At 38.6% G+C, this 22,846-nt stretch overlaps 1 protein-coding gene across 1 annotated transcript in view; it reads right to left on the bottom strand.

The window, feature by feature from the left end:
* Nucleotides 1–10,281: 10,281 nt before the first annotated feature.
* The window catches only part of gfra4b (GDNF family receptor alpha 4b), a 38,287-nt gene continuing 25,722 nt past the window's right edge, over nucleotides 10,282–22,846 (bottom strand). The window contains exons 2-8 of the mRNA XM_034139870.1: nucleotides 21,683–21,958; nucleotides 21,042–21,122; nucleotides 18,737–19,082; nucleotides 17,875–17,984; nucleotides 17,004–17,132; nucleotides 13,579–13,745; nucleotides 10,282–12,970 (exon numbers count right to left, since the gene is read on the bottom strand). Of these exons, the coding sequence (XP_033995761.1) occupies nucleotides 12,827–12,970; nucleotides 13,579–13,745; nucleotides 17,004–17,132; nucleotides 17,875–17,984; nucleotides 18,737–19,082; nucleotides 21,042–21,122; nucleotides 21,683–21,958 (1,253 nt within the window). The 3' untranslated portion in view covers nucleotides 10,282–12,826. The remainder of the gene's footprint in view (nucleotides 12,971–13,578; nucleotides 13,746–17,003; nucleotides 17,133–17,874; nucleotides 17,985–18,736; nucleotides 19,083–21,041; nucleotides 21,123–21,682; nucleotides 21,959–22,846) is intronic.

Genomic DNA, 22,846 nt, shown 5'->3' on the forward strand with positions numbered 1-22,846 from the left:
TGATACATAGAGCCATCAGCTGGGGCTTATCATATGTCAACCAAATTCATTTGGTGTGCTGTTTGGTCCATTTTGCAAGGCTTTCTGATAAGGTTGGGTGTTATGAAGAGGTCACTGTCGCTTTGTAGTTAATGAGCAACCATTAGGTAATCAGTCAACCTGGATTTAGTTAACCCTGCCAAAAATACTGCCCTGTCTCCAGCAGTCTAGTTTAAACAGGATAATAAACCACAGTGAGACTGAGATGTGAACTGTTAGCTTCACAAAAATGGGGAAATAATGACACAGATAGGTGACACATTTTCTGGTTGAGCGGGCCTTAGTCAGCGAGGCAGCACTAATAAGGTGACATAGAGAACTCGGATCAAGGTAGTTTGGCTTAGCGACTTACTATAATGTGGCAGCTGGGTAACATGGAAGTCTGGAATAAAAGCCTTGAATCTTGGAGCTTGAATGGAAGTCTTTTTACGGTATTGTACAAAGAAAAATACATCATCTTCCCTTCTTTTGTCTTGGTTTCCCATCAGAATTGCCACATCTTGCAAGGAAAATAAGAATACTGAATCATTTTAAAGAAGGTTAATCAATTTGACTAAAATAAATCAGATGTATTGTTGTTACATAAAGGGAAATTCAGTTGTACCAATTGTTAGGTTTTTGAAACATCAGAAATGTTGCACAATACCACACCCAAGACAATATTTTTCAAAATGGAGAAACCTAGACTTTTAAAATTAATTTCAAACACCATAAAAACATTTAAATGCGCCTAGTGTATGGCACAGCTTAAGTTAAATTAAATCGTGTTGTAAGAAAACAATATATTTTCCAGTACAAAACAATGACGTATGTCTCCCTAATGCCACTGAACTGCTGCTCTTGCCAACTCTTCGTTACACAATTTCCTCATAAAAGGAGCTTTCATCTCTTCTGTGTATTTCATTATTTCATAATATACCTTAATAAATGACATTTGGAAATTGTATTTGCCATTTTTCTAATGTCATTCGTCCTTGGTCTGTATGAAACTTGACATTTCTTCATAAGATTGTTTGAGCACCTGTGTACAGTCTCAGTCCCACGGGTTGCCATGACTGCAGAGACCTTCGGTTATTGTAGGTCGAATTACCAGCTCTGATTACCACACTTGTCATCTCGGGGAAAAGGACATGTTGGATAATTCTCGTAGCACTGAGAGCAGTATTCTGTCACAGCAACACTGACGTGGTTGTAACATCAACAGTAATTGTAAACCATCAGCAGGTCCTGATATTTTGAATTCTGGGGATGTGCTGTACTGCTCGCCCAAACCACGAGGGGGCAGTATAATCCCAGGTCAGAGTCTCCTAAACTGCATGTTTATAAGAACAACTACAAAACATTAAGTGAGGGGTTGTTGCCTCCTTTATACTGATTAGTGGTTTTGGCAGGCAGTGACACTGAATGTTTTGCTAACTACTTAAAGTCTACTAAGTGCGGTTAATTTTTTCTGGTGACCATGCTTCGTGTTTTGCTAATTTCTAGCTTCACACTTGTTTTCATTTCTTACATACGTCTTTTAAACCTGTGGTCATTTAAAACAAATATATAATACTAAAGTGTTCCCTGAAAGGAAGTCTTACTCTTCTTAATGATATATAATTATAACATTAAGACAAATATTCAACTTGGACTGTAAAATAAGTATTGGAGTGGCAATAGGTAACATTTTTGCTTGTTATTATGAACCTAATGTCGATTGCAAAATGTTATAGCTGTAGAATAAAGACACCATTGGCATTTCAATTGAGTTCCCTATAGCCCCGCTTTACAATCCAGTTCTCCTGCCTCCCGTTCACAATAAAAGCCCTACACATAATACACTGAATCATTATCTTCAAGAAAGTGTATTGCTAAAATGGTATTTTAAAATATTGATAACAACTTAACCCAAAAAGTGCCAAGGTAGCAGAACAACCAGAGTAATGGTAGCAGTGGAAACGGACCTTTGTGAACTATATATGGATGTTTATTGGTCTCCGGGATTCTTAAGGTTGCTTCTTTCTTGGACACTAGACATGCTATAGTGGTAGCCGTGTTGCTAACAATATGTGAATAGCAGATCAATCTTATTCATATGAAAAACACAGAGAGAAAATATGTTAACACTGTCTCTGTTGATGTGATTGTTTGTAAAAAAAAAGATGCAGTTTGTCCTGTGTTGTTGGTAGCTCTGAGGAAAACATAAATAGATCAAGTTGTCTTTGCACAAGCGGCTCAAACCCTAATATTTGCATATCTGCTTTGTTTGTACACATGTTGTGATTGTGATAATAAGAATACAACTTCAGAATAAGAACAATGGCATCTCCAAACGTTTACACATGAAAGCCTGTGATGATTTTCACTCCTTGTGTTGTTTTGGGAAAATATAAAGAACGCAAAGGTGGTTTTATCAAGGCTGACTGGACAAGGTGATATGCTTCCAACGGGCAGCTGTTGGCTTGACTTAGGTAAACTAAATCTGTAGGAAAGTTGTTGATATGTCTGCAGGAGAGGGAGAGACAAAAAGAGAACATGCCAACCTCTGGCACATATCTTTGCCCATGCAGAGATTTCCCTCGGGGCAAATTGCTGCTTGTTGTAGTCTGCACAGCTTGAGTGAGGGCACGGCTGGTATCGGAGGTGGATGTGAACCGACAACTTCATGCACTCAACCCACCAGCTTGTTGCCTTCAGAATGTCTCATTTAGCAGCCGAGCAGAAACCAGACTGAAATGATCTGAAACATTACTGTCAGCAAGGTCAAGACTTTGAATCATGGGGAATGTGTTTTGGGGGCAAATTTGAGTGCTTGCGTTTATGTAGCTGGGACCTATATGCATCATTTGTATAATCACTTGGCAATATGGTGATTCACATAATGTACCCAGGGTGTCCGCGGGGTCTTAAAAAGTATTAAAAGTTGATAAATCAAATTATCGAAAATTAAGGCTATTAAAAAGTATTAAAAGTCATTTTCCAAGGTATTAAATTTTGTAGCTTGTTTTCAATAAGTATATAAATTGTCCAAAGAGGTTGTATTCTACAGTGTGCCTGAATGTAATCATTGCGTAGGTGTGTAGTGTGATTCTGTGTAGTTTATTTATGGCATCCCGTTGGGTTTGACGTCATCTGAACAGGACATCGCACGCTCACTGCTTGATAGCGCGCGAAGGTCCGTTTACGCCGGTTGTTAAACAACATTGTTTAGGGGTAAATGCAAGTTTGCGTCCAAATGGTTGGAAGATAAGGAGGAAGGACAATCAATACTGTATATAGTGAATGTGAGGTAAAGTGTGTCGCCAATGTAACCAGTTAAAACTCAAAGTGGCGATGAGGTCTTAAAATGTATGGAAAGGGTCTTAAAAAGGTCTTAAAGGGTATTACATTTGACCTGTAAGTACCCTTTTAATGCTTAACTGAAATTAATGTTAGCCCGCTAACCTATAGAGTTTGAAGGTCAATTGGCGGGTTTTTTTTTACGACTAAGTGATTCAGTTAATTGAACCAGTCAGAGTCTATACTTTACTATACTGTTGACTCTGCTTTCTTTCAATTATTACACTTCAAGTTGACTTTGAGACACATTTTCTACATTGCAGTTTAAAAGAGAGAACATGTGAAGACACCTGTCAAGTGTACATTTGACAGTCTGAATAGAACATTGTATTTACTAAACATATAATTAGGAAGTATTTTGTAGCAATCTTTCACATGTTATTTTGGTGAGCAGGGCTAGGTGTATAACAAAGTAAATGGATTTCACATTTCTGACAGTTTAAACTGACTTCAACAATTTTGGCACAGTGGGGAAAAGGTTAGTCGAGAGCTTTGTTTACCAGATGCTAAAAAACAAATCAACAAAGCAAGATTAGTATTTATCGGCAATTGGTCGCATGAACAGTGATTGGGTTTCCTTTTTGTTTGCTGAAAAATGGTCAGATCTGTGACTTAAACCCTGATTAAGACCCTACAGTTAGTAATGTTTTACCCAAAAACAATAAACAATTTTTATTATCAGTATCAAGTATTGTTTGTCAGACATTTTGTACACTCAATGTCTGTACTTGAGGTCATTTTCTAGTCTTTTAATTTCTCTAATGTACAATGCCTTGTCTTTTTATGCTGCTGCAACGCATACATTTCCCAAATTGGGATCAATAAAGTACTTCTTATCTTATCTCTTATCTTATCAGCTGTACACTTGCTCACTGTAAACCACTGTGGGGGAAGGCAGGGGTGAGAGGGGTGTGACCAATCAGGGAAGGGCACATCGTGACCGATAAGACCCAATCACGAGGCGCATTCACACCGGAGTACTTTCCCCCCCGAACTAGGCCGATAGGGGCGGGGGAGATTTGGTTTCACACCAAAAAGGATCTGGAAATAGTCCCTAGTTCGCGTGAACTTTTTCACCCCCAGATAGTCCCTGCTATCGGTAGTACTTTCCTGAGGAGGAAATGGTTCGCGGGTGTGTCGGCCACACTAACTAATTTCTGTCTGCATCATCGTGTTCAATCCATTTCAGGGGTTTTAATACAATAGAGTGGGGATTTGGGGCATAAACGTAGCTGAATGAAATCTTAAAACTAAAATGTATTCCTGTGGATTTAATGTTAAATATAAGTCTCAAAGTCTTCATTTACCACAGCACATTAATGTACAGTATATTGCATAGGCTCTAAACATTTAGATGCTTTTTATTTAAATTATTTATCTTTTTAATTTCACTAGATTATTTCACTTCACTTACTCTACAGTAAATATCAATTGCCTTTTTAAATATCTATCTTTTTTAATTATGTGTTTTTAAAAATGTCGGATAAGGTGATCATAAATTACATCTTTACACATATAGTGGAAAAAGTCACGTCTTACACCATGATTAAAACAGCTGTCCTATAGAGATTATAGAGGGCAGTGTCTTCATGGTGGTGGGACATGATTTAAGCCAAGGGATGATTGGGGATGGCATTTTTGAAATGTCAAAAGGGGTGAGAAGTGCAGAGCTGCCAGCTGGCTTATCTGTGGTTAGTCCCTGTACTCTGGTGTCACACTATCAGGGGTATGGATTTCATTTCATCGGGGGGGCTGGGGGGAGTGGGCTACTTCCCGCTGCTGCTTTTGGGGAAACAATGGAGAATTATTAGAGAGAAAACATGCTTTTGTTTGAGCTGTAAGCACACATCCAGATAAAAGTAGCTCTACTGTATATTTTATTCATTGTGTGGCAGAATAACTGAAGAGGCTGCACTATACCTCGTGATATTTAGTTGTCTAAAGTAAAGGTGTATACCCTGTAGCCTTTGTTATTATGCTCCATCAAAATATTATTGACAACCTGCCGTGTTGGTTTCAGGCTATTGTCAAGAAGTGCAAATTCTTTAATCCAAAGATCCTTGAATGCAGGAACTGACATTTGAAAGATAACACAATCTTACATTGTCAATGATGCAAAACTTATGTTCAATGTGTTTTCAAAGACAATGGCAACTTAAAGAAAAGCCTATATCTAGCTAAAGCAAATGCAATCATTATAAAAAAGAGTTATTGCTGTTATTTTTACTGTCCTCATTTTGATTTACTTAAAAAGTTAAATATAGCTTGTTTTCATCATGGTCCTATTGATATGATGGGGTCGACATCATTGTATAAACACCCTTAAACATAACTCAACACAGTTCAACAGCGCTACAAACTGCGGCCTCCAAAAGCACCTTTTATAGTTCATTTAAATTGAGAATGGATCACGGTAATTCCTTGTGATTCTGGAGAAGAATATTGCTATTTCTCTACTTTTAGACCGTACATTAGCCCTGCATGTTACTGTGACTCATGCCACTGTATACAAACCAGCTCACAATGACATACTTGCAGTCATGTTGGCAGTAATTGTGAAAGTGTCTCTGGGGGAGGGGCATTTGCTTTAACAAATGGCCTCCACAGGAAGAACACAAGTACCCAGCAATAAAGTGAGCTCCCACAAGGCCTCGGTTGGAGTCCATAGGGGGTAAAAGGGTGTTTAGGATTGGTGAGTAGTGGGCAGACATCACTGTCCAGCTGCTCCCCCTCAGACACTGTCCTGTTCAGGGACACGAATGGCGTCTTCTACAGTGCACCTGCTGGCCACTGTAACAATAATTCATTCCCTGTGAGACTTCAGTCTCTATGCTGCTCACATTCATGTGTACACTTGAACCACTTATATATTACTGTAGAAACGCTGAGCCTTTTTCTGGCCGTAAAACAAACGGTATTATGAGGGGCAAAAAAAGAAAATCACCTTTACAAGACAAATGTGTGCATGTGCATTCATGCAAACGCACACAAATACACATGTATATGCATGGACACACACAGATTATAGACACAAACAGATGTCTGCAGACTTACACCTACATGCTGCACACACACACGCATGAACACACAGGCTTGCATTCAAACACAGATGTGGGCAGACAAACCTGAACCTACTCGTACATCTGGAGGAGTGTATCTGCAAGAAAATATGTTTTCATCTCATCGAGACACAAAGACTGAAAGGTACACAGTTTTACGCCACTGCACGTGACAATGGAGGAAATCACGGCCAAGGAGATGATGGCAAATTCGTTATATGGTTATATCAAGTAAAACAGTCTCTAGATATACTTATTACCCCGATATTAGTCGAGAGCAGTAATTGTACCTCAAAGATTAAACTCAGTATTTAGTAGCAAGCATTATAAATATCACACTGTTGTGTAATGAGGAATTTGCATCAGATTTTCCGCGCTGTTGGAACCTTGCTGGGGAAAACAAAGTGATGCTCTTTAGACACGGTTATACATACTGGGTTACTCATATTAAAAACTATAATTAGTTACAAATCCCTTTGTGTAGATGATTGTCTCAGAGATGGGCATCATTTTCCATTTTCATTTCACATGGGTAGTTTTTATCAAAAATGATTCTGCATGTTTTTGTTGCCTATATTGAACATTGTTATTTGTATTAACTTATTTGGAAGGAGGCTGAATCTAATTTCTGCTGTCATTAGTATCATTACCTCTTACATCTAAACGGCTTTCCACTTGTCACACCAATACTGCGCATGTCATATTTTATTTTATTTTGTACAGGTTTATCTATATTTCATCTATATTTAATGTAGATATTGCTAGATTGTAATATTATAATAGTTTTTTGTTTGGTCCTTTTCTTATAATTGATCTTCTTTGTCTGTCAAGGCAAATTCTTCATGTGTTAAACTACTTGGCAATAAACCTGTTTCTGATTCTGATTATCTTTGCATAATGCTGAAGTAGATTTTTGAATCATGCTGCAATTTAATAACCTTCTGCATAAAAACTGAAATTGACTTCTAATGCAACAAAATGAATTAAATTTGCTCCAGCAGAACACTTGAACAGTTCAAACCCATCATTACTTATTTCCCTAGTACATTTTAGATTTACTTACTGCTCATACAGTATTCTAAGAGGGAACATTGAATAGGTTTTGTGTTTGATTGCAGTGAGTTTTAATCACGCCTTTCATTGGAAGTGAAATCATGCCGCAGCTACTAACAACTCATCGTGTTGGAGTGAGAGCAGTGAGACAATTAAGTTGAGATATGTCGCAAGCGCTGTCTATATTTGTTGCGGTGTTTACAGCAATTAGTGGGAGGAATCAATTTGAATTCTTCCCTGCAAACACAAGAGATTGAAAGAACACCGTAACTGCATGGTGAGAAAAGTGTGAAAGTCAGTTGATATGTTGCAGGTTAAAATGATCCAGTGGTAAATAGTAAGAGGTTTTCAACACCCTTGAGCAACATTTGATTGTTGCTATTGATCGGTGTTGGATTCAGAGCCATCATTGGGCAGAAACTGCGGTGAATGGAGGGGCAAGGACGATATGGGTGAATAAATCCGAGCGATAGTCCCTCGCACATTGAAGTTCTAGAGAATATTAGAAGTAAGCAAAGAAAGAAACGTGGGAAGCATAATATTTGATATTTTCTGTGTGTGTCAGGGTATTTTTCCCTGCCTATATTTCATAAGCCGCTTTCTCCATCTAGTGCTGATAGCCTAAATAAGCAGTGAGCCAACTTTTCTTCAAAGCTACATCAGTTGTTTTACCTGATACAAGGTTATGGAGGAACCTAAACCCTTAATCATATCAAATCTCAAACCTTGGAAAGCTCATCATAAATATTTAAAATCCTACAGTCCACACTCGCCTTACACCATCTAATACCCAGTGAGTGGTGGAGTTTACTAATATCCCCACAGTGGATAACAACATGATGCTTTAGTCATAGACAGTATGGTGTATGTCAGCTTAAGATCTATACATGAAGGGTTTACTGCAGTGATGAATACATTAATATGTAGAATACACATTAAATGCTCAAATCTATGCAGTTGTTATCTCATACAATATTTTTTGAAACCCACACATTGTTGCCCCATACTAAATAGAGGTTTTTTGTATTATCTGTTGGCTGTGTTTTTTTTGCTTTCATGGGCTTTTCTTTCTATTGAAACTGTATTTGATTTCACAATAAGTCATTAATTCATACATGAAAGAACTCCTACTCGTATACACAATACTGTGTTTGATAAAAAGCAATGAATTAGACTGAATTGAACATCTCTCAAACATGAAATCATTGCATCAAATTCCTCCTTGTTTGCATATTTTATGAGCTACATGAAGTTCTCTTTGAGTGTTTTTTTTTCATCTCCATGCATGCTGTGGTTATAATTAGAGTGACACGTTTTTTTTATGGAGTGTAGCGCCACCTTGACAAACTGTATCATGGGTCATCAGATATAACAGATTAGACTAACTATGTTTGTTTTTTCCAGAGCACTGCACACTGAAAATGAAAGTGCATCACTCATGGAGTGATGAGTCGGGGATAAATCAACTGCGCAGATCATATTCTGAGCTTTAGATTCATCACAGCAATCTGTTTCTCACCTACACTTATAATAAGCACAGTTCTTCCCTGTGCAGTTATTACTTCTCAAGTCACTGCTCCTGCTCATTTCAGTGTCAGTGCCTCTGGAGTAATATCACCACAGTGCCAACAAAGTGTTACAATCTTAAATTCCCTCTCTTCTCTCTATCCCCCCATTCAGAGTAAGGACTTCTCCAGTCATAACGCTGAGCCTTAGACAACTTTGATACACATGGCTACGTACGGATAACTTTAATATTGCAGCCTTCTCCTGACTTTGCCTCTCTGCTTTAGCTGTAACCTTTAAAAATTACATCAGTTACAATGCATACAATTCATTTGTAAGTGCAGCATACCATCAAGAAGGATTGACACTGTGGTGTAAGTAACTCATTCAGTTAGCAACACCGCTAAAAAGAGCCTCAACAATCTTGACATTTTGTTTGATCTGTTTCCATTTTTTAGCCAATACACAAAGGCAACCATGGGTTCGTTCTAGATTCCTAATTTTGAGACTTTTCTGCTTTTCTGTTTGATGACTTTTTTAAATTGAATAATTTGGGATTTTGAGTTTTTGTTCTGACATGGCATCAAAGAGGAATCACAGAACTTGTTACAGTTCTTGCTTTTCATTAACACAAAATATTCATTGATTAATCCATAACAAAATAATCAGTTGTTGCCACTTTAGCTTTTAATTCAAATGTGTGGCAATCAACACATTGGTTTGTTTTCAGAGCAGTTGAAAAAATACGGAATTGTGTAAAACTCAAACTGCGAGTATATCAGTTTAATATCTAACAATAATAAACTTACAACCAATACCAGCAAAAAGACAAACATCACCAAAGGGAACCATTCATTATAGGCCTATACAATTATTGGACCAGTATGCCAACCATATACAGTTCAGTAAAAGCTGTTGGTGTGTAATATGACCAACATTTAGAGCATTGTTAGCTTATTATTCATAGTAGCCTTGCTAGAAGTGTGGCTCTTGGGATTGTAATGATGGTCTGCCAACAACTTTTGTCCAGATTGAAACAAGTCAGGAACCTTTGGATGTACTGAGGTTTGGTAATGACATTCATGTTCCCCAGAGGATTAACTGTAATTACTGGAGACGCCCAAACTTCTCATTAACTTCAGCTGTACTTTGGGTTTAGTGTTAATAAGTAAATGAAGATTGCAAACATCAGCATTATAATTATGTCATTGCTAGCATGAAAACATGCTGACGTTAGCAGTTAGCTCTGCGCACGGCTTTGTATGTATGCAGCCTCACAGATTTTCGAGAATGGTTATACACTCTTAAGCAAACAGACTTTTAATAATCATCAACAATACATCATAACTGCAGTGACATTTACACCAGCTTCACAGTTAGGTCAACACAACCTCCTTTGGTATGGCCTATTTGTTAAATGTTTTCCAATATTTTTGGCCAAAAACCTTAGAGTGGGGGTTTGGGATGTCTGCACGAGTTACATCAGCCGCTGACTGGGGGTCAGTCTCACTGCCGAGTGCGCGACACTCACCGTCTTGGGGAGGTTGTCTGCAAAACTGGCCCCTGGTTAGAGTTGGTGTCATTTTATAGCATTGCATCATGGTCTCTCGCCTGACAGCTGATAACAATGTGAAAATATTTTGGGGTATATTCCAGCGTATATACGGCTTAAGATATTTTATTTAATTATTGGCATCAATTATACTTTTTAGATTTGAAATAGCAATGTTTCCAAATAATTACTTTTACAATAGATTAACAGCAAATGTGAGTGACAAAGAAAAAGTACTGAAAACGTTTTTAAAGTAGTCCTACATCGATTCAAGTTGTAAGGGGATGCAGTAAAAAAATAATTGTGCTTTAAGCTACTGTTGTTCAAAAAAAAAAGTTTGTATTTCAATTGCGTTTTTTGCATTTTTACACTGGTCCACTTGCAGAATATTTTCCTCTTCCATCTGACACACACTCTAGCCCCTCTACAGTGCAGTTAGGCTCTGCATCGACAACGCTTACAACATAATTACTTCATCGTGTTTTACCACCAGGGCTTAATTATGTTGCCTGTTGTGAGTTAAGTAATGTTAATTGTCTGTATTCAGCAAACTAAAGGCAAAATGTAAACAATAAAACAGTGGCAGGTTAAGTGGGATTGCCAGCAGAAATCAGCCACTAAAGTCATCCTTTTCCTTCTGAGTATATAAACCGAAACAGATAATTAGACAGCTTTTTATTGCACACTGTGCTGCTTTTGCCATTGATTTTGGTATTTATTTTAGTAATTGGAGCACTGCTTTAATCTATACTACAGAAAACTGCCTGTTTGTCTTTGGTATAGATTAAAGTAGGGATAAAATAGTTCAAGTTGTCAGATGAGGGATACATTAACAAATAGTACTTGTAAATTAGTATGCGGAAATACCTTAAGGGTTGACATGGATTTTTTATTTGCCTTTAGGGAACCAAGAAATAAGTCTAGTAGCTCTGTGAAGTGAGGCGGCTGATGGGCTTTTATTCAGATTGGTTTTTGAGAAGACTATAGGTCACAAATAGCTGGATAATGCTTTAAATCCTGTTAATTCCCATTTCAAATAATGTGCCCTAGAGTGCTGCGAAAGTCATCTGAGGAGTGGTAGTTTAGGTAAACAATGTCTTCCAGTTGTGTTGCTTCTGTATCCCCAGCGAACTTAATTCAACAGCATCAAAAAAAGCATTAGTCATTAGTAAAAAAGTGAAATGATGCTAATTTGTAAACATAATTATCTGAGATCTTTTTATTTGCAGGACCTCTGCTCCTGTTCAGAAGCTCACTGTCACGTTCCTTGAACAGAAAATACTGAATCATTCATCACTGTCTTTTCTCACACAGTCTCCGTACTAGAGTTCTCAGTAAGTCCAACCATTTACTTTCCTTTCTGGCACAAACACTCAGAGCCCCGTAGAGCAATGTTCACGGACACAATGAGAAATAAAACGGTATTACGCTCACAAACACATAGTATAGCAGCTACATGTAAAGAGTTACTGCATCAAGTCCAAGAGCTTGTCTTTGCCGATAGAGACCAAGGACTGTTTAACAGATACTGTAGCTTTAGCAATATCACATCAGATGTTGTGAGATAGTTTGTCCATAGGGCAGCAGTTTCGATTGATAGGACGATTATTATGCCAAGGTTTATCTTGTGTACTCTGGTTGTTTTTGTTCTAGATAGTGCTGCTGGACATGTAAGAAACATGGCATTTCTTCCTGTCTGAGCAAAATGGAGTTCTTCTGTCCCTCTGCCTCCCCACTATCGCAGTATTGATCAGAAATAATGGTTCTCTTTCTGTCCATTGAGGGGAGTGGTATCTTCCAGCAGCTTTCCAATCACTTTGTCTGCTGAAAACTGAGCAGGCACAAAGCTCCCCGGTTTACTCCAACCATTTCCCCTTACAATATTTCAAATAAGAGCTTCTGTTGATAACACAAATCTTCACAGGTACTTATATACTTCATATCTTTGTATCATACATATCTGCAGTATATTTTCATAATAACTCTTGAAAATTGATACAGCTCGATAGCTGAGAGTTGCGTAAGTCCACATAAGTGACAATTCATTTCAGCTTGATTTGATCGCGACGGCAATGTACAAATGTACAGACTGGCTTCAGTCTGCAGAGGTCTCCCACAGTCTGAGAGCACACTGGCAGGTGGAACTGGACCACTCGGACACAAAAATAGAAAAACAGAATTGCTGTACAAATTTAGAGGGAGGAGTAATGCCGCACGGTCCATTTTCCTTTGAGCTGCTGTGGTCCTCCCATCTGCTTGATACTAGGAGGGTCCTCAGCACGCTCCCCTGCAGCCTTTAGTGTCCATTGTTGAGCAGATGAAAGAGCAACAGCAGAAGGCAGAGGGCAGCTTGGAGCATTAAGCTGGGAGGTGAAGCAGAGATTGGGAAGCTGTTGGATGGCAGGGTGGACTGACCCACTAGCAGCTCATTTCCCAGGGCCTGGAAGAGACACAGAGATCAGTTAATATGGCCACTCTTTTTCTGAATGGTCCAATCCTGATGATCTGCTTATATTAGTGTGTTATAAACAGCCCTTTGGTTTCTCATCATTAATCATCGTGTAAAAGCAGACGGGTGATAATTTGTGTTTAGATCTGAAGGTCAGGATTAAATAGTCATAAATTCCTGCCGTGTCTTGGCACGCAGCTTACTACACATTGGACCTTGAAGAATCATTTATTTCTGTTTGTGCAGCTTGCATTATGTACATAGGCGATATTTAAAGTGCCACGGAGAAACCTCAATGCTTCACTGAATATTTATGTAGGTGATTTCTATGAATAAAAGTGAACCGAGGAACCATTCATCGCCAGCAATGAAGGTAGGCCCTCTGTTTTTCCTTACCAGTGCTTTTAAAGATGGTGTGTGGATGCGCACTAGGGGTGTAATGATTCTACATTTTAATGTATTAATGATTAACTGATAATTGATTGATCAGTTTAAGAAAATTGCTCAAAATGTGCTTCCCTAGTCATTCTCTAAACATAAGTGTCTGCCATCAAAATCATTTGAAATGTTATATTTAAAATGACAATAACATTGCACACCTGTGTTGGTATTATTGTATCCAGAATGTTCCTCATAGTTTCAATGGTTTCTTGTGGAGAAGCGGTGCTCCTGGTTTCTCTGCTGCTGGACCCAGGGCTCGGCATGCTGGCCTGGCTGACAGTTGGCTGCTGGTCTGATTCACTTCCATACGTCATAAGAGCATTTTCTGAAATATTAGATATGGAAATCAAAAGACAAACAGTTGTTATATTTCAGCAGCGTTGTGTCAATATGCTCATAGAGTTCCAGTAATGTCCTATGCTTTCACATTGGAGGCCTCCGGTTCTGAGTCGTACATTTTTCATGATTTGCTGAGCCAGACCTAGTTTGGTCAGCAGAGGCAAGAGAGAGTGAGGGAAAACAGAAAATACTCAGTATTCTCTTCAAGTATCCAAACTGCACCTGCCTCTCCACATCGACCTCATTAACTCGTAGAGCGTTTGCACTGGCCAAACAACTCTGAGACTCTCTCTGTATCCTTTGTAGGCTTTGGGCCCGAGGAGAAACTGGCCAAAGATTCACCTCGCCGCTCACACCGAGTTAAGATACTCGTACAGGTTCAGTGATATATATATGTTGCTGAGGTCAATAATAAGGACCGTTAATTATTCATACTCCAGAGCAGAGGTCATAGGAGAAATGGAAAGAAGAGTATTAGCATTGGGTAGACATGTCACATGGTAGAAGAACAGAAGACACTAATAATTACAAGACACCAATGTAGGCCTTCTTCATTAAGGCTGATGTAGTACCATATTATAAAATTATCTCATCAGCTGAACTGATTCCAGTAGTAGTCTTATTGTTTGTTTAAGACTGCTATTTCTAATGCTCATAACTGTAATCAACAACTTTTATTATGTAATCCATACTAACCAACACAAAGTCTTGAACGTTGTTCTATCGTTTTTCAGTTCGTTCCTCTTTTGATGTGTTTATTTTAGTGTTACATGTTCCACCATCCAAATCTTTGCAGCTTTCTTCATCATTCAGGTTTCAAAACATTTCCTTAGTGGCTGTCACAGCTGAATATTTATGATGGATAGTCAAGCATCAGCAGCAAACTTTAAATTCAAACCATAGTTCTTTAGATATGAAACTGAAAAAAGATTAAGTTCCAATGAATGCGCACATTGTTTTAATTATACCCTCAATTGCTTTCTGTATTTGCCTTTTGTTTAGTTGGTCTGTCTGCTCAGTATACTGAAATATCTGAAAACCCACTGGTTGCATGTTATAGACACATTGCCATGTATTCAACCAACAGTTCTGACATTTCGCCTGACTTTCTTTTGTAGACCCTCCCTCTGTTTGACATCTGTATTTTTGAGTCAAATGTCTCAACAACTGTTGGATGGATTGCCATGACATTTTGTTAAGACATTACTGTTTCCCCAATAGTCTATTTTTGTATGGCTTTAAAGATTTTTTGACATTTCATCCAGTGCCATTGCCAAGTCATATGTGTATTTTACTTTTGCTGATGTCCGAATACTTGAAAATCCAGTGTCATACCCATTCGCCTCAGTTGTACACTATTTTCAGTGCTAAATATAGCAAAAGGTATTATGCTCTAGCACCAGACTAGCATGGTGTACACTACATACATCAGTGGTGAACCATCAGGGCCTTCAAGGTATTCAGAGAATACCCTGGAACACTCAGACAAAACAATTTTTTCTTTAAAATAATAATAATAAATAATAATTTATAATTTAAATGTAATTACATAAATAAAATGAATAAATGAGAATCGTATCTGTGTTGTTGATGTACAGAAGGTCCAGTTGTGATAGACACGGTTCGCCACTGACATACATAAATATGGTGTTAACATTGTCTTCTTGAGCATTGTTATCATGTTTATTAACATTAAGAGTCAGCGACCAGTTAGTGCACAAGTATAAAACGCTATACATGTATTTACAAGCAATATTATATTAATTAGTAGCTCTAGAAACGCCTCACTAAATACTTGGTATGAATGTTTGGTCCACCACAGGGAAATTAGTGTCCATAATAATCAGCACTTTTCTGATTAAAGTTTTCTCCATCATATGTTAAAGCAAAAGGAAAGAAAGTACATTAGGTGTTTGGAGGAGTTTCAATAAATATCCAATTATACAACACTCACAGCCCAGCTACTTATTATTCAGTAAGAAGTGACTGTCTGAACAACCAGGTGGAATTACCAAGGAAACAGCATGAAGTCGATGATTAATAACAAGAGACGATGGAGTGAGCAAGTAAATGGGATAAAAACACACTAAGAGAGAGAGAGAGAGAAAAAGCACATTTAAAATAAAAAAAAATAACATGATATCTGATTTAAATACATCTCACTCTGCTGCTGCTGTTGGAGCATGCTGGGAAACATATGTCTCTCTCACTCCCAACGGCTCTGTCCTGTCACTTTCTTCACATCCAAAACTCATTTACTTGAGTTTTGAAGTCTGTTTAAATGCCTCCTGTTGCAGGTTATCAGTTCAAATTATTCTGATTAGGGAACGCAGTTTTTATATTTCATATCATAATGCAATTATTCTGTACCAGCAGTGAAGGGAATTAATATGAAACCATACAAGCACCTGAGGTAGTTATGAAACGTATTTGTTTTTTTACAGTGATGGGGTTTTCTTTATACCCGTTTATACTTCCTCTTGTTGTACGCACACTTCAATTTAAAGTTCCCATATGCTTACTTTTGTGATGATGCATGCGAGGTCGGAGCTCTGTAAAAACAAAGCTGTCTATGCCGACGGAAGTTCAATTTGACGATTTTCATATTTTTGGAGTAATTATACAGTTTATGAAGAACAGAAATATTGTTTTCTGGCATCACTTTAAAATTCTACGTGGAAAATCTGCATTTTGGTATGAGGGTGCTGAAAGTAAGAGGGTGCTGAAAGTAAGAGGGCGCAGCGCCCCTGTTTGAGACAAAACCTTGCATTTCTTTTCTTGGAGATGTATAGAAACTGGGGATGTCAGTTGTACAAGAACTTTAGAAGTGGATACCAATACCATTGACACTCATTGATTATTATTTTTTTAAACCCAATTCAATACGATGATAAGAAACTAAAAAATACAAAATTCCATGAAGTTTCATTATTTTCCTGCTGTATAAAAAAGAAATACAAAATGTATCTTTAAAAACTAACCACAGCTTTTACCCTTAAATTGCAACTAAAAGTTAATTTTGTATTCCTCCCCAATAGCTTTACAAACAAATCCCCTAACCACAAAAACTTGTGTTGGTACTTTTGAATGTAAATTATTTGCCCCTTTTCTTTGTTTGTTCACCATGTAAAGCGGCCTTGGGTCCCTTGAAAGGTGCTATACAAATTTCATCTATTATTATTTTTATTATTATTAATAAAGGTTGGTACATTCAAACATTGTGGAAAGGGTCAGAGACACTCACGGAGACAGATGTTGGTGGTGAAGGATCCCAGGAAGGGATCACAGTCTTCTCTCTGGCTGGCCGAGCAGGAGCACCATGGAGCCACGCTGGAAGTTGAGTTGTCGATATAGTTGGGAGTTACTGTGCTTCCTGCAGAGAAAACGCACCGGACATCCATCAATATTAAATATTCATCCTCCCTTTGAGTTGTTACACCGTGTGCATTATCATCTGTAGTAATGGATGCTGCACTTTCCTTTACGCTGACCTGATCCACAGTGATGATAACATTCTAGTATTGTTTGCTTAGACTGGCTGTGCATTGACTTGTTATAGAGAGAGACTCTGATAAATGTTTAGGTCATAGAAGTCTCCGGCATTGATCATGTTTTTCTCTCGTTTTTCAACATAGTGGAATTTGGATTCCAAGTGCTTCAATAAATACAAGACAGGAATAAGAATGCAAAGCGTGTGTCTGTGCTGAGGGGCTACATTTGAGGTTCTTGAAATGCATTAGGTTATCTCCTCTCTCCAGTTTCTGCGGAAAAGAAGTCGCTGCTCCTATTTTCTTTTACGGTCTGTTTTACAACACACTGTGTAAAGAAAGAGCCTCTGTTAGTCAGTCTAATATTAATGCTTTTGTATCTTAAACTGTGTTGAACCTTTGTCTTCTGGTTTTTAATTAGAAATATCATTTAGTTCTCCCACTCACTCCTGACCTGTTCAGTATTTATTAATTATCTATTTATTTTCTGCCTCTTCCACAATGTTAAGCTTGCTTCTCTAACCCCGCATATGGCATATATCTTCCTGCACGTCTCTCCACCTGTTAATTTAAATGAATCTTCTCTTTTCTGTATGTGTTTTTCTCACCTCTCAGGTGTGCACCTACCTATGAGCCCTGTGTAGGCGAGAAGACAGGCTCCGTAGTTCCCTTGCTTGCAGCCATTGGCAGATGTTTCGGAGGGTTCGCAATCGTACTGGAACTGTGCCAGGCGAGACCTAGAGAAGCAACGAAACACTGGTTAGCAAGGTCATCATAGCTCTCTGTATGATTTTATGTTAAAACTTCCCTGGTTTAGTCCATTTTTGTACTACAACTTTCATTTAATTACGTTCGCCCATCTGACATAAAGAAATATTGTTGGACGTGCTGTAGACTGAAAGCATTGGACTGTAATGTGTAAAGTGATAGAAAGAGTAATATATTTCATCCCCCAGACCCGGGATCATTAGCAAAGCCCTCTGAGTGTAATGGGGCTGTGAAAAATAATGGCCATGACCAGAGATAGCAATGAGCGATAACTCAGATCCATCTGGCTCTTTATCTGTGCTAAATATTTAATGTGTTATTCCAACAGGCTCTCTGGGGTGTTCTAACCAATGGAGGTAGAAAGCTTTAGGGTAAAACAGCAGGCCATTGTGTTGATTGAATGGCTGTTTATTTGGTTTCAAAGAGACATAATACTGAACAGCACTGGCCCAAATATGTGGTGTGAGTATATTTCAAATCTATATCCAAGGAGTACTTGAATAAACCTGGAATGATTAAACATTGGATTTGATGATTTGGGATACATTGAGAAAAGAGTTAGTTCATTAAAGCAAAACGAAACAGGGGAATTTGATCATATTACGGCAATATCTTATCGTATCCATATGAGACCAGGTGAGAAATAACTTTAATATCTGTTATAGACCTGAGAGAAAGACATAAAAATGAATGGGAGTCAATTATCCATTCATCTCCAAACCTGCACACGTAGTCAGCGTTGCAGATCTTTATCTGTATAATGCAGTTGGGTTTTTCTGCGCTTTCATAAGAGCAACTGGGAACAATAGTCTGCCTCCGCCGCTCCGCGCATGCTGTGTCCGTACAGGGGCAGAAGAGCAGTTCGTGTGTGTAGTCGGCGGGGACTCGGTCGAAGAACCGGCGCAGAGCCTTATTGCATTTAGGCCGGTTGCACAAGCCCGACTTGGCAGTGGGTTTGATACAAGCCGACACATACTCTGTGCGGAGCTTCTGGCACACGTCGTCCACATTGCAAGCCTTGGCTGCGTCCAGGCAGCGATTCACAGTTGTCATGCCAACATCTGAGTCTATGGATAGAAGTAAGGTCAAAGAAAAGTGTAGATATCAGTGGAAATATAAATCCAACTGAGCAAAACAGTTTTATGGGTATATAAACAGCGTGTGAGACCTGTAGTTTGCACTGATGTAATCATTCAACATGCTGAGATGTAATCTTTCAAAAGTTGAGATTGGTCGTTTGGAATTTAAGATCCGCAGCAAGGTGGAAGTGTCTGTGAATAAGCAATGTGGCTCATTTCCCGAGGACCAGAATAACAAAACGAGTGTTAGGAGAGGAGTCTGGTATCTCATTCTTATGTTATGAAAAGAGAACAATTTCTTGAATTGCATTGAGAATAATGACTCAAATATAATCCAGCTAGACAGTTGTTACTGATGTTATTACCATGCACTAGTGACCATTTCTTTCTTTTCTTTTATGTATGTATTTTTGTTGCTATTGGTTGCATCACCCTCGCTGTTCTGGGTGGGGATTGGGTGTATATTCGTTTGTACTGTTATGTAATAAAATGCTAAATCTGAATAAAAATATATAAAAATAAATATATAATCCAGCTAGCTTCTTTGCATCATTGTATTGCTAGTACATACAATAACAAGGTGTATGCCTCTCCATCATCCTGATTAAAATAATCATAAAAGCAGGCATAGTGCACCAAAATACTAGGCCTATATGCCATATTTTAAAAGTATAGTTTGCATTATAGTCAGCTACTTTGCTAATTTCTCTCTGCTGTCCCCTTATCTGTAAATGTCCTGGTTCGGCCCGTTTGCTTTATGTCATTCCCCTGCTTTGTTTTCCCGATTTAGCGTTTTTTTTCTCCAATAGTGCGATCAAATGAAGACATAAAAAGCAAACGAATGTCTTTAAATACTAAACTGATCTAAATAAGATTCAGGAACATGCCTAAAACTGTTGATATCTGAGTATCTTCCCATCTGAGATCAAGTGTAACTCGAGTAATGCTAGCGTTATGTGATCTGCGAGAAACATCCAAACAGCTTCCTGTCCTTTATTGCATCAGTAAATAAAGCAAGCCTGACTTTGTGACAGGTCATGTTTGGTGTGAGAGTGAACCCTGCTCTTCATGACAACTTCTGAATGGACCTTTTGTATACATCCTGCCTGGGAAATGAGCAACGAGCTGACCTCATTGAGCTATTTGAGCTTCAGGGAAGAGTCATCAGTTCTTCAGGTATTCTTGTCGGATTTGTAGTTTGATAAATATACAGTATAAACCCCTTTTCTGGCAGTAAACATGATGAAAAACATGAACTTTCTTGGGGTGGATGGTAGCTTTAGGCAGAATAGTTCTCTGGACATTGTTTGTATTCAACTATGGCTAGAGGTAAAACAAGGAGTGTTACTGTAGACAAGTTAACATCCAACAGGACCAGATTGGCCTACAATTACCACAAAAAGAATACACACATTAACACACCTTTTACTCATTTAACTTCGGCCAATGTTTTCCGACTTCTACCTTCTACTTAAATGTGTAGCCTTTAGTAAACATTTCAGGCGATGAACGTGTTAATGAGGCATAGCTAGTTTATCTAATTCTAATGTTTTGTATTCACAGAATTAACCTGCCTTTCAGAGTTTGGGCTTGTTTTATTACATTTTAAGAGTTGCATTGCTAAATTAGATTTTGATATAATTGAATTCCTAAGTATAATATTGACTTCATATGGATAGCATTGACAGCCATTCTTTGTGTTATTTCACGTCAATCTGGCAAATTAATCCAAAGACAACAACACCCTTCTGGATGCTGCAGTTGTATGAGGATGAATAGCATTTCTTGTGTAACTGTGTCTTAAGAACAGAAGGGACCTCTAATTGCCCCAGGCATGCTTCCAGGGGTAAATTCAGTCGAGTCATGTATTTGTGCAAGAACAATACATCTTCAAAGGTTAAAATTATATAAAATAAGGTGAAACGTAATGAAGGTCAGGGAACTTGCCAGCTGTAATAGAGGCCAAGCGGACGTAGTCGTAATCTCTGTGCACGGTCTCATAGGGATAACTCTCCACCAGGTTGAGTCCTGAAAGCAAAATAGAAACAGGTAGAAACATTTGCATGAATCTTGTCAATGAATTAGGTTGTATATAAAACTGTAATTATCACATGTTATAATTTAGCCACTAACGGCCTCTACACACGGCGGCGTGCGTTGAAGCTTGCCGGCGGGCATGTCTGACGCTCGACCAACAACCAATCACATGAATCTCCCGCCCCGGACACACAAGCAGCGGTTTGATTGGCTAGAGCTTGTACTGGCATATGATTCGATTGGCTGACGCTTCCGTCGAAGCTTCAAAAGTAGAACATTGCTCTACTTTTGAAGCGAGCAACGCAGTTCGGCGAAGCGTGACGTCACCCCATTCAAAGTGAATGGGCAGAAGCGTTGAAGCTTCAACGCACGCCGCCGTGTGTAGGCCGTAAGACTCCAATCGCCTAAATGATCATTTGTACAAAGTCTAATATTTAGTCATCGGTACAGTTTGTAATGACCTGTGGTTCTTCAGCTACCGAATGAGAACTAAGCAAAGGTCTGATTTTTACACTTTTAAAGGACCACTGCTATCCTCTCTAGACACTGACCATGTATGAAGGACTGATGAAGGCTCCAGTAGATGCTCAGGCAGTTCTTCTCCTTCTTCATGCCTCGTTTGCACTGGCAGCCATTTAAGGGGCTGGACAGCAGCGCCGACACTGCGTTGGCACACTGGCTCCTGGCCCCGGGGCCCAGCTTCATGCTGCCATTCCCTGCCACGCACTGACGCAGAGTCCGCAGACGTGGACTACAAGTCTCATCACTCGAGCACGAGTCTCCAGCCACCAAGCAGTCTCTGCCAGCAAGAATGACCTCTAACAGAGCTGTGAGAGAGAAAATCAGAGTACAACAAAGAGCAGAGGTATTAGGGGGGAAATCTCAATTTTATGTGAGGGGATATTGAGCATTAAGTTAAATCAGTGACTCTAAATCTGTGAGAATGCTCAGGTTGGATTATCTTCAGTGACATTTTAATAAATGTTTTTGATGCATTTCATTGCTTTTCTGACATCGGACATTAATGATCTCTAGAGAATGAATCTTCATGACTTTGGTGATCCCTTTACTTTTTATCTCGTGCCACCATGAGGATGACATTTGTGGTTTTTCATCAGGTCAAAGTTTAAATGTCTCCATTTCATTGCTTTATGAACAATGGCCTGCCAAACAAACAATATTTCTATCAGCATCAACTCTGCTTTGTGTTAAGAGCATGCTAAACCAAGATAGCGATGAATTTTAAATTGCTGCATTTACATGTAACCATTCAAACACCATTCAAACACACTACTACATTGCAATGTGCTGTCTTGACCATTGGTAAGCAATTAAGGGTTTAATTTTATTAATGAAACTTAGTGTTGACAGGAAGAGCTGGTTATCAAACCACGAACCCATTTGATTAATAGACTAAGACCGGACGATATGTTAATGTTTTCCAACCAGCCAGTGTCAGCTAACAATTGGTAATGGCCTATATTTGTGAACATGTGTGTCTTCTCTCTTCACATCCAAAAACAGACCAGAGTATACAGAAGACCGCTCTTCAAACTTCAAACTTCAAAAACATTCATCTGCTACTCAGTAATATGTATCTAATATCTAACTTTATATCTCGGTCTCTTTTCACATGACCTCTATTGAGGTGATTATAACTTTGCTTGAGTGCATTACCATGAATAACATGATTTGTAGCTATCCATTCTCTCATT

This window comes from Trematomus bernacchii, unplaced genomic scaffold, assembly GCF_902827165.1.
Source record: "Trematomus bernacchii unplaced genomic scaffold, fTreBer1.1, whole genome shotgun sequence".
Taxonomy (NCBI): Eukaryota; Metazoa; Chordata; class Actinopteri; order Perciformes; family Nototheniidae; genus Trematomus; species Trematomus bernacchii.